Genomic DNA, 13095 nt, shown 5'->3' on the forward strand with positions numbered 1-13095 from the left:
CTGGAAATGTGACTGCGTAATATTGACGGTATAAATGTAATCAACCTCTAAACATCCAAAAATGGGAGGGCTGGTAAACACACTATTCACTGTAGTTTTAATATGGCTAGTTTGTAGTGAAACAGTGGTGTCAATTGTGTTGCTGGCGCTCAGAACAAATAATGTTTTATACTAGATGAGCAGAACTAAAGATGAAACGTTAGTTGGCCTTAAGCAAGCTTTAGTTCGCAGACTACTGTCCGACCAGTAGAAAGGCTCCTTTGTGAGCTAGAGCTAGTGACGTCAAATGGGCTCTATAAAGACATAAATTCATAGTTAAGCTGGAACAACACAGCAGTGGGATGAGCCTCAGTGTCCTCCTCCATTTCTTAACTTGCATAACTAATGAGCCATAAACCCTGGATAAATTAAGCACGACTAGTGAAGGCTCTCAGATTTGCACAAACTAGCTTGCTGTTCGCACTGTAGGCTAACAAGATAAAAGGGATTATATACTGTATGTACATTTTTTTTTGATCAAATACTACTCATTGAACATGATGGAGATGCTTGAATACGGTCACTATCAGGTGAGATAGATAGATTTTTCATTCCTTCTATTATTCAAAAAATTAAATGGTGAGCATGAACGTGACTTAAATATTTTATTTCTATCTTGTCGTCAAAATAGCATTTGTCTAAAGTATTTAGATTTACACATTGCTTTTGAAAGTGTATAGTACTCTAGCACAGTATTTACACTTGGTTACCAACGTTTACAGCTGTCGATGAGAACTACACAGTATCATAGATATATTTACAGTTGTCTGAAATTTAGCTGGTCAGGGATCATGTGACACAACGCTCTGCACTGTCTCTTTTGCGGAGATTTAGTGTCCGCTAAATAAAACTGGCCATGTGTCTGGCTGAATGATGCTAAAATATGATTTGTACATTTGAAGTTGTTTCTTCATTCCCCTTAAATTTAAAAAAAATTTAATTTAAGAAGAAAGAACTACTCAGTCACATTTCCACAATAAACCACAGTGATAAAAATAACGTCTTTAAAGTAAGTCGGAAGTCAGGTTGGGAAGGTAGTTGCTAGTTTTCAGGTACAATTTGTAAGTATTTTTCAATATTACATTACAATACTATCATTTGGCAGACGCTTTTATCCAAAGCGACCTACAATTAGTGCATTCAACATCTATGAGGGGCCATTTAGGGGTTCAGTATCTTTCCCAAGGACACTTCGGCATGCACGGGGAAGAGTGAGAATTGAATCGCCAACCTTCTTGTTGGAGGACGACCACTCTCCCCCTAGGCCACACCGCCCTCAATACTTGAATTTACATAGCATCATGAAACATGAACCTGTATATTAAAGCAAAATTATTTTGTGTTTACAAAGTTCACAGCCTATGATTAGTAATGACTGCTGATGTTTTTACTCTTTTTATGAATAAGCAGTTTCTGGTGATCGTCAATCCTTGCCTTCTTTTACTATACAAAGTATACTTGCTATCATATAGGCTTGACAAAAGACTGGTTTGAAAAGGTTTTTTTCACATAGGTGCCGTCCCACCTGGATAATCCCACCAAGTACCACATCCAGCAGGCCCAGAGGCAGCAGGTGAGACAGTATCTGTCCACCACCCTGGGTGGTAAAGCCGGCAACCAGTGTCCCAGCCAGCCCCCTGAGCACGGCATGCCGCCTGGACCCGGCAGCAGCGCCCCCAACAGTCCCATGGCCCTGCTCACCCTCAGCTCCAACTGTGAAAAAGAAGTGCGTCTCGTTTGATTTCATCATATTCCCAAGCCCTGATGAACTGTAATCACAAATTTGCGTTATAGTAATCTTGAAATAAAATGTGATTTTAATTTATACAGATGGATGACGTCATTGATGATATTATTAGCTTGGAGTCAAGCTACAATGAAGATGTTCTTGGACTGATGGACCCAGGACTCCAAATCAACAACCAGGTAATTTTTCAATTCAGCTTGATATTATAAGTATAGCGGCAAATCACAACGCACATAATCTTAAGGCATTTAACAAAGTAAGGTTGAGACCTGACTATAATTTTAAGTATACTTGCTTCTTGAAAAGCTTAGGCTACATATTTCATGTATCACAATTCAAATAACACACAAGAAACAGTTATTATTCACAACTATATTGACATATTTGATATTTTGTTTCCTGCTGTGTAGCTCCCTGTGTCTGGCAACCTTCTTGATATTTATGGTAATCAAGGACTTCCACTCCCGGGCCTCGCCATCAGCAACTCCTGTCAACCCAGCATTAAAAGGGAATACTCAGGTAAATTTCACACTTATCTGGGATGTGTGTCAATATTTTATTTATACTGTTGATTTACTGCTCTTACTGTGGTTTAGGGCTAAGTTTACCTGAGAGTCACAGACAATGAAAGCTGCAAAAACCCATTCCAGTGCACTTATCTAGGACTATCTCTTTTCAATACACACCTGGTAGTTACATCACATTAGAGTACACACTATTGAAAGTTTGTCATATGTCTACAGGTCTGATTACTTTTCTCTTACTTTGTCAGTGAGGTGTTTTTGTGGTTAAATCATCATTAAGAAGTAAATACAACACTTTTCCATCAGAATGTATTCATTACTCTAGGGCGTTGTCGACTTTGTGTGCAATTTGAAAATGCAATAGATACTCAATAACTTGCCAAATAATTACTCCAGCTCCTGGCATGAAGCAAGTACTGGACAAGTCTGGACCCTGTAGCCAGTATGAAAACTATCAAAGACAAGAGGGCTTTCCAGTAGGTAAGAAAAGTCAAAGGAAGTGAAAAAGATGATGTTCTGTCAACCGTAATAGCTGTTTTCAATCCGATTTTTAGTAATGAAAAAGTATTTTTTGTATTACTAAATCACACAATATGAATAAAGTTTAATCATAGAATGTGAATTGTCACGATTTTTTGCCTAATTTCCTTTTGTAATCCTCAGATCCTGCATAATATTGATAGAAGTTGTGATGATGCAGTATAATGTGGGAAATTAAAAGATCTAAATGTGTAAAGTTGCAGACATGTTAAAATGTTACGATGCAACCATTTTATATAACTACCGTCTTATTCGCCCTTTCATTAAATGATGAAGATTTTCTCAGACTCTGATGTTTACATTTCTCTTTGCTTCACAGAGGCTGAGGTTCGTGCTATGGCTAAAGAGAGACAAAAGAAGGACAACCACAATTTAAGTAGGTCCAAACAATACCATTTTTAAAGCTCAGTCTCTTAGTTAATTACCTGATACATACTTATTAATATGCAGTAGTTAAAAAGCAAAATGACATGAAATGAAATAATAAAATAGATCTCCTAAAGGAAAGCGGTGCAGTGTTATTTAATATTTCAATTATTTATATCTGTGTTAAGTACTTTTGGAGTCCTAAATTGGCAAATTTTAAATATTAAGATTTAAATGAGTTGGAATTACAAAAAAAATATTTTTTTATTTGCTTTGTTATTTATAATTTTATTTGATGTATACTGATTTATTCTATGATCTGTAATTAAACCTACTGAGACTGATTGAGCTGATAAGTTGAACTAACAGTGTAATCCATTTTGCAGTTGAACGAAGACGGAGATTCAACATCAACGACCGCATCAAAGAGCTGGGAACTTTGATCCCCAAGTCAAATGACCCGTGAGTACTTTTTGTTTGTATTTATGTGTGTGAGTGTTTGTCTGTCTGTTCATTAGCTTTGTCATCTACATCCTGCTCCTCATGCGTCCATGTGTGCTTAACGTGTGAAGGCATGACTGCCCAGAGCTGCTGTAAAGAATCCCGTGCTGTTCTGGTCAGCTGGTCAGCCAGTCAGCTGACTCTGACTGTAGATCTTTGTCTCCTGCACACCCCAGAGACATGCGCTGGAATAAGGGCACCATTCTGAAAGCCTCGGTGGACTACATCAGGAAGCTGCAGCGGGAGCAGCAGAGAGCCAAGGAGCTGGAGTGCAGACAGAGGAAGGTGGAGCACGCAAACCGTCACCTGATGCTGCGTATACAGGTTTGTTATTCTACAGAGAGGGCGAGAGAAGAAAAATACAAAGTCAAAATATTAAGGCATGTAAGAAAAAAAGGGCGTCGAAACAAACAATCCAAGACCCACACACAGTACTTCACTAATACACGTTTAGGGTTTTGGGGTATTTTTATCATCTGTGCAACTATTAGAGGCCGAAGTTAAGGCCATTCATAATATATAATAATGCCATATTCATATTAAACGTGCTTCTACCTATGTGTGGAGAAGTAGAAATGCTTTGAAAATGTTCGTCTCATGTGATTAAGATAAGACGACCAGTACCACTTTTATGTCTGTCTATTAAACATACTGCAAGTAGTTGGTTAGCTTAGCTTAGCATAAAGACTGGAAACAGGGGGAAACAACTAGACATGCTCTGTCCAAAGGTAACCAACTATACCAGTTCCAACTCACTAATTTATACAGTGTAACATGTTGGTTTGCAACATCTCTACAACAAAGTTAAATCAAAACTCAAGGTTCAGAAATCCTGAGCTTCTGTACATTTTTGCAGAACTTCAGAATAATAATCATAGGAAACTCACACAACCCTCTTTTTATCTGGTGCCGTGTAAAACTAATGTGATCATGTCATATTGAGGTGAAATGTGGAGGTGCCTTTAAGGGGGACTTTTTTAACTTTGTAAAGAGCCAGACCATTTGTTTCCCTCACAGTCTTTAGCTAAAGTATCTGCCTGCCACCCGTAGCTTCACATTGACCATATTAATGTGCGAGTGGCATCTATTTTCCCATCTATCTCTTCACAAGCAAACAAAAAGGCACATTTTCCAAAATGTTGAATTATTCCATTCAGCTTTTTAAGTCCCTATCCACTGACAAATCTATCACTGGTGCCATTTTATGCTTCAATCTGATCAAATGGGTGTATACTTTTTTTTTCTAAATCTGGCATTAAGTTTAAAAGTGTTCATATTTTGTTTGATCGTTCATTCATGAAGGAGTTGGAGATCCAGGCCCGCGCTCATGGTCTTACAGTGGTGCCATCCCCATCTCTCTGCACGTCTGAGTTATTGGCCCGAGCCATTAAACAGGAGCCCGTCCTTGGCAACTGCCCCTCAGACCTCTACCAGCACAGCTCGGACCCCGACATGTCCCCTCCAACCACACTGGACCTGAACAATGGCACCATCACCTTTGACCAGATCCCTTCAGACGGTGGGGACCCCGGCCCCTATGGAAACTCCAGGACCTGTAAAATGAAGGAGTTGGTGAGGGACCGTCTGTCGTCGATTTCCTCGAGTGATCCCCTGATGTCCTCTATGTCCCCAGACGGCTCCGACAACGCCAGCAGCCACCACAGTTCCAGCTCCAGTATGGAGGAGAAGGAGCACAGCTGTTAGCATCATCCATTTGTAGCAGCCCATTAATGAGGCGTCTACATTATAGTGACTTAAAGGTATCCACATGACGGAGTGGATGAAGGAGCTTTGAAGCTCATTTCATCTCGATCTCAAATTTGTATCATTGTTTGCTCAAATATTGCTGAACTATTTTTATTTTGTTGTGACCTTTCATTCATTTCTCTATTGTGCACTCTATTGATACAGTCATATGATCTTGATTCCACATAGATGGACAGCTCAGAATTACTTAACAAGCAAATGCAAGGCTACTGAAAATGTCTGCTGTCAGTATAGATTAGTCAACTTAATAACTTTACAGTTTTTAGCCTTTTTAATTGTTGTCTTTTTAACTTTTGATATTTTCAGAGATTCATACAGTGTACTGAGCTGTCCTTGGCAATTGGGATAAAATACATGTGAAAACTTACTTCACAAGTATATATGATGAATATAATATTGAGAGGGAGGTGCAACATGTTGATGTTCAAACTTGCCAGAAGAAACTTTTTGTTGACAGGATGTAAAATTCTAATTTCTGGTTATTCAATTGCAAACAAATATGCATATAATTACATATGATAAGTTTGTATTATTTAAACTCCATGCCCTCAATATATTTTGAAGAACTGACAAATCGAACGTTGACCAGATGAGAAGTATTACTGTTAATATGGGGTATAATATTATTAATATCATTTATTTATTCTTATTATATTTGTTCTTTTTCTATTCACAGAGAGCATGTTGTGTTTGTATCAGTTCTGAAGATGTCTTTTTCTCTTAGGAATTTAAAACATTGATCTTTTCCTATTCTCACTTGTTGTCAGACATCAGAAATGTTCCTAATTTATAATTATGGGCTTGTTTTTATAAAGAGAATTTAGAAACATGACAATAATGTGTAAATGTACCTTATATTGACAATGTATGATAGTATTTTTTAAACTGTGGGTCTGGTTATAAGAAAAAACACAATTTTAAAATCCTGGTTGTAACATATTTGAATTTCACAAACCATCTTACTTTGTTTATAATTAATTTAAAATGAAATATAAGAAATAAAATAACATAAAACTGAAAATATTATTTATTTGCTTTGGCTCACAGCAGCCTTTTCCCCAGATGTTTCAGTTGCTTTGTTGATCTGTACCTTGCATTACCTTGCATAACTCTGAAAGAAGGTTCATGTACAGAGATAAATTGTTTTTTTACGTCTCACACCTGTGACAGCCATGGACAGTTTTGTTCAAGTTGACTGTCCATCCCTTTTTTCCCTGAACACCTTGAGCTATTGTCCTCAAACTTGGTACGAATGTTCACTTCAACTAAACACTCTAAAACATATTATAGTACGGAATTCCTGAATTGATTTTTGGTAAAATTTACTCAATATCTTTCATTAAATTCCTTCTTTCCCTTAAACAACCAATCCCCAAAAATAATTGAAAAAAAATTCAATGCATTCATTTCACTTGTCCATGAAGATAGTCATAATTAATAATCCACATTGGGTCATTTTGCAATATATCATGTATTCTAACTAAGATCTTCTTCTTTGTAGTAGCAGGAAAAAAATCATCATGGTATGTTGTTTTCTCTCTGAGTATTAGTTAGCATTTTGAAATTTAGAAAGTGGACAAATTTGCAAATGTAAAAATGTTGTCCTTTAATGCGTAAAATACACCACACCAAGTATTTTTCTTTTAAACTGTAGCCACTTTTGAGAAATAAGAAGTCAAACTTCCACATAAAGAAATAGCCAGGCCAATACCAAGGTTGTGTTATTTAGTAAAAAATAATTTAACAACCTTAAGAATATTTAATTTTTCTGGTTATCAGGCTTTTCAGATAGGTTATTAAATTGGACAGCTAGTGGGATTTGGGCTCCCCTTCACTTTAGGGGATAGTGGTAAACCAGTGGATCTTGTACGCCCACAAGCTTCAATAATCATTATTAATATTAGCTTTAGCTCCTCATCATGCAAAAGACACATATATTTTTTTTTTTCTGATGAACTGCTGGAGACTGCTGAAAGCAGAGAGCGTTGGATTTAAATTAGGCAGGAGGCCTGAAAAACTAATGTTGCATGAAAAAATGATCTTGTGTTTAATGAACAATAAAAAGCTTTAATGAAGTTTTAGGGTATATTTCAGTCATAACAGGTTTGTAATTAGCAAGCAGCTTACTTTGGTTATACATACAGTAAATGAAAATCAAACTGTCAAACAAACGGTTGAAAAAACAACGCTTTTCTGTTTTGATTGTTGTCAAATACAAATTTAGGAAACATATTCTCACATGCAGAGAAATTTTTATGAAACACATGATGGACAAAGACTGTTGCTCAAATGCAGTGGGTAAATGCTCTATAGCTATTTTCTAATGAAAGAAAGAAGAGTAGTTACAGTTTTACACTTCGGATTGAACTGGTGCAGTGGCTGACACTCAGCTCGTCACGCCATTTTTCGTAAGCTCTGTGCAGGGTCTCATAAGATGTGTCATTAAAAATGTCTGAAAAGAAAGAAAGAGCGTTAACAAGACTATACGTAAACAATATAACATGAGCTCTGGGTAATATAAGAATACACTCAAACACAGCTTCTTATCCGGAAAATATATATATATATATATTTAGTGAAATACAGACTGATATGAGGCTGGCCAGATATAGTAACAGGCCTTTTTTCAGTATGTTAATGGCTGTTAACATTTTACCAACTGAATGATATACTCCCTGTGTGCATAATCAGCAACAGCTTCAGGCTGTTTGAGGATTATGCTACTGCTCCTATTTTTCAAGTTCACCCTAATGATTCGTACCTGCTTGCCCAAGACCAACAGGCAGAGGCATTCTGAAGAGGCCACCAGAGTGCTTCAGCCTGTCCTGCAGAGACTTCTGTATGAGCTCCATGGTGAATCCCTCATGCCAGACGGGGAGCTCCAGGCCCACCATGCAGCTGATGATCCTTTGCTTCTCCTCCTCTGTCAAAAGGCCACGCTCTTGAGACACGTAAACCATGTAAGACATATCAATGTTCACTGCCTCACCATGCAGGAGAGATGGGAGAACTTTCTGTATGGAAAAGAAAAGTTTAAAAGTATTAGGATGTGGGTATTTGCTTTCAAAATGCAATGCGCCTATTAAGATGTAAAAATGTACACACAACTTCTTTTTGAGAATCAAATGTGGACCATAAGTGTCATAGTGTTGTGCTATGTCTGCCTTAAAGGATCAATTACCATCTCTAATGCTGGACTGATTAGGTGTCCAAAGTCCACAAGCCTGTTTAGGTCATCTTCCCAAAGGTTGGGGGCAAGCTCCTCGAGCATGGTGGTGATCGCTAAACGAGTTGCCCTTGATGCAGCCTGTAGGCGGTTGTGCCCATCAATGCTTTTATCAGTCTGGAATTTAGTGTCCAGCAGCATAAGACCATGTTTCTCAAGGAGCTCAAAGAGGCCTCTGTGCTTCATCAAGGCCATCTGTAAAAACAGCAGGCAAAACACATAGAACGCATAATAAGTAGCTTATCTACTGAAAATGGCAAGTGTTGAATAATATTGGATATAGAGTAAAGGTTTCTGAAGAATTCCAAAGAAGTCAAAACTCTAAAACACTCACGAACATAAAACACCTTCATTGGTCTTACAATAAAGTTGTCCTTTATACTTCAAGTGTCACAATAACTGACACACAAGGTTATTATACAAGATATTATATATTGTATTATTATATAGAAAGTAATGGTATTAGCAGATGATCATTACTTTTAACATCTCCGCCAGCCCGTTGGAGATGTGCCTTCGAGGAATGGTTTGTATGAAGGACAGGTCAAGGAAGACAGCAACGGGTGGGACATAGGCACCAAGCTTATTCTTGCAGTTTGCAAAGTTAACCCCTGTCTTTGCTCCCACACTCGCATCGATGTACGAGAGCAGGGTGGTCGGGACTCTGATGTAAGGAGTGCGTCGCCTGTAGAGCGAGGCGGCCAGGCCGACAATATCAAGGCACACTCCTCCACCCATGGCGATGATGGGCTCCTTGCGCCGGTCAAGGGAGAAGTTGTTGACCTCCTCTATGATCTTCAAGGCTATGTCCATGGATTTGTTCTCCTCAGTGGTGGGTAGAGCCAAGATCTTGTACAGGACATTGTTGGCCTCTAAGTACTCGGTCAGCTTGGAACCGTAGATTTTGTAGACCTCCTGGTCAACGACTATGAAGCGTTTGAGTGGCTTGCTTGATTTTCTAATGTCCTCCATCTGCTGGGGGTCGGAGATTTGACCCAGCAGGAGTGTGTCGTTGCATGGGTCCAGCAAGTTGTGAGTCTCGGTTACCTTGTAGGTGAAGACAATGGGGCTGACCACTGTCCAAGAGGTGCCCTGCTCTGTGATGCTCTCATAGCTGCCACAAAACACACATGAAAAAAAGGCATTAGTATTTAATGGGGACTATATCAGCACTTTCAGAGGACAAGGTTCTGTTTCTGTCAATAAATTGCAGAATATTTAGGGGACACAGTGACAGTATCAGGTCTTGTTTGTGTGTGTGAAATAGTTGCACAAGATGAAAGCTGAAGCCAAAGCAATGACTTTAAAATAACTTTTGGAATCAAGCATCAGAATATTAGCACTTCAAACATGAATCAATATTTATTAAGTTACTACTTGACTACTTACAATTTTCAAGAATGCATTTATCAAACTGAGGCTGAATCCAACCATAATGTGCAAATTGTTCAAATGATATCAGCAACCTCTGCTCCAACTTGGCCAAACCTCACCCAGCTGATATTAACAGACTTCTTGTCTGTATTACCCGAATGGTTTCTCTATTACTGAGAATCCCTGTCTGAATCTAATTCAAGGATCACATCTAGTTAAAACACCATCTCTTAAGTATTAAATGTCACTGCCTCCAAAAACTCAGTGTCCCTGCTTTGGCTAGAAGCTGAATAAACACTGTCTTATCAGAGAGAACGGTTATATATATCATATTGTAACACACATTTCTCAACATTAGGGTTTCTTTTGTAAAAACTTGAACCTTACAGTACTTTTTGTATAAACTTATGCTGAGATGATGGCTGTCTACCCTCAAGACAACTACATGAGCTCCAATGGCTATTTTGATTGATTACAACAGAATCTTTGCACATTATCGGTTTCCCCTGCATACTGCTATTTGAGATATAGCTGAGAAAGTGTGAACTTAATTTGCTTCTACTATTGAAAATATTCAGTCTCCTCTGCTACACATAAATTACAATAGACCAGGACTCATGATGAACATCTGTTCTTGCTCTTTACAATTGCTGGCTTTACATTTTCCTATGAAGCCTCCTTAGTAAATAGTGGATCGTTGGGATTTCACAGCACGAGACTGTAAACACTGGAGACAGTAGCTGCCTAAATTCTAGCTTACTGTAACCAGTTTTTTAATACAGGAAGGACGCTGGTGTCATCACATTTGGAAACAGTGTGTATTCCACTGGTTGAACCATGAACCTTCTTTCTGTGCAAATAGCAAATATGAAGTATTGCATGATTCTGGATGACAGAACAGACACTGCTTATAAACATTAAACATTTGACAGAATGCATTACCCTCTGAAATCTACATTGTATCTCGAAGGGACAAAATAAATAAATATTAACTCTTGTAAGAAAAATAAAAAAATACATATTAAAAGGTTATACACATATTAAAGTAATACACAAATCCAATATGAAGCATTTATCCTGCCATTTGTACTATATTATTAAAAGGACTGTGAGTGAAGTTCAATGTTAAACTCACATTTTTGCATCAGAAACACAGTCAGCTCTGTCCAGGTTGTCCCTCGTTCCCCGGGTACGCTTCCAGGTACTTTTGACCCGCACTAAGCTGAACTCAGTTTTCTTTTCTTTGGCATCGTTCTCCAGAGGTACCTTTCCCATTCTTGCTGTGGTGACTGTCACTTACAGATGTGAACAGATCTGGTTACAGACTAAATGAGTCCCGAATTCGAGGAGTCTTAAGGTAGAACATCCTATTTTGAGGATGCGCCTCAGATGAGGGAGGAGCATCTTCTTACAGTATGAGTGAACTCCTCACAGTGACACAAAATGTACTTACTTGAAGCCTGACATAAGTTAACTGCATTATATGTTGATTATTAAATAAGATATGTTTATGGTCAAGAGAATGGCATAGGATTCTTATTTTACAAATTACATTTATAATATTTAATTCCCATTGACATGCGGTTGCTTTTGGTTGGCAGTGTTTTTCACCTTCAATAGTAGAGTGTCCATGCATGAAGATAAACAGCCTTTTAACCTTGCCAGTTCCAACTGGTTTGATTTGTATCAAGGTTAGGAAACATACTATTAAAACTGTGAAACTAAAAGTGTCCACTGTCCGATATAAGTGATGTTGTTTCCAGTTGAATTTTAAAAGTATTTCAATCGTACTGGATTTGGCTGCAACACTGTTTACTCAACTCAAACACTTCACCCATCCCTCCATTGGCCTTGTGGTGGGTAGATAAATAGTATATTAGTTTTTGTATTTTTCTGTGAACTTTCCCTTTATTGTAACATAAGAACGCTGATAAGGAGGATTCCAAACATTTTAAAAAAGCAGTTCTCTTTGGGAGTATAGTGAGACTGATAGAAGCTACAGGGGTATCAAATGTTTGATGTCATAGTCTATTCCTTATCCTTCCCAGATGTCACATCACCTTCCTTCTTTAACCTATCTCCGTTAAATAGAGGTAAAAATAAGTCTTTCGCATCTTCGAACAAAACTGCCAGGACAACTGCACCTGTCATAAAGCCAAACCAAACTGTGTCTTCTGTTCGAAAAATGTATCATTCAAGCAATAAAATAGATTTATTCAAAATAGTTATAGCTGGGGGTGAACCAATGCTCGGTGCTCAAACAGTACGACCTTCAGTCCAATGTTGAATTTAGCTAGGTATGCTAAGATTGTAGAACAAGGCCACCAACCATATCACTGTTAATTTCTCATAATACCCAGTTTCTTAACAGTGGGTCTCATATCCTAGTAAACAATATCAGTGAGACTGCATTGATTATAAACCATGCTGAAACCAAAAACCAAACGATACACACACCTACAGCAGGGGTTGGAACTGTGATTCACAGTATAGTGGACATTGCCTTCTGGTTTAATTGTGTGAAGAGATATGACAAAGGAAAGAGTGACATGCACTTTCTTTTATTATAAGGGTTATAATTTGGTCTCTGTTTGTCTGTCTGTTAAGCTGCTTTCAGACATGCATCAAACTCTGAAAAAAGAGAGTTTTTCACACATGCACCTCTAGAGAAGGTGCATGTGTGAACGCAAAAGTATGAGCGAGGGGCTCCGTAGTTTCTGCAGACTTTATCTGTCCATAGAAAGTCAGGAGAATCCGATGTGAGGATACAGTGGGGGATCGAAGACGCCTCTAACGTGGGAGAGACGCACTGTTTTCCCTTTTTAAAAAAAAATACACTTAACATCAGTAGTACCATAATTTACAGGCTATGTTAGTGTAATGCACAACTTGGGTATTGTTTCATTTATTTATCTTTAAATCTGTATTTATATTTAGTTTCAGTACTCACGCTCGGTTACTTTTGATCCCTTATTCTACTTCTCACACCTATTTGCATTCATCTTATACTT

General features: G+C 38.0%; 2 protein-coding genes across 4 annotated transcripts; one reads left to right on the forward strand and one right to left on the reverse strand.

Annotated features, from left to right (window-relative positions):
• The first annotated feature begins 536 nt into the window (after positions 1–536).
• On the forward strand, positions 537–5421 carry mitfa (melanocyte inducing transcription factor a). Of its 3 annotated transcripts, none has more exons than XM_061069970.1 (9): positions 537–569; positions 1553–1774; positions 1870–1965; positions 2197–2305; positions 2707–2790; positions 3170–3226; positions 3603–3678; positions 3894–4041; positions 5020–5421. In XM_061069970.1, the coding sequence occupies exons 1-9, from the start codon at positions 537–539 to the stop codon at positions 5419–5421; spliced, it is 1227 nt and encodes a 408-aa protein (XP_060925953.1). The 3 variants fall into 3 exon arrangements, with proteins under 3 accessions (XP_060925953.1, XP_060925954.1, XP_060925955.1); XM_061069971.1 differs by having other exon boundaries at positions 1553–1765; XM_061069972.1 differs by lacking the exon at positions 2707–2790 and having other exon boundaries at positions 1553–1765.
• Positions 5422–7555: 2134 nt separating this feature from the next.
• eevs (2-epi-5-epi-valiolone synthase) lies at positions 7556–11393 on the reverse strand. Its single transcript, XM_061070175.1, has 5 exons — positions 11220–11393; positions 9191–9824; positions 8666–8905; positions 8246–8498; positions 7556–7936 (listed from the first exon to the last, which is right to left on the reverse strand). Exons 1-5 carry the CDS (start codon positions 11357–11359, stop codon positions 7827–7829), a joined length of 1377 nt encoding a protein of 458 aa, XP_060926158.1. The 5' UTR covers positions 11360–11393; the 3' UTR covers positions 7556–7826.
• Between the last annotated feature and the right edge of the window lie 1702 nt (positions 11394–13095).

This window comes from Limanda limanda, chromosome 4, assembly GCF_963576545.1.
Source record: "Limanda limanda chromosome 4, fLimLim1.1, whole genome shotgun sequence".
Classification (NCBI taxonomy): domain Eukaryota; kingdom Metazoa; phylum Chordata; class Actinopteri; order Pleuronectiformes; family Pleuronectidae; genus Limanda; species Limanda limanda.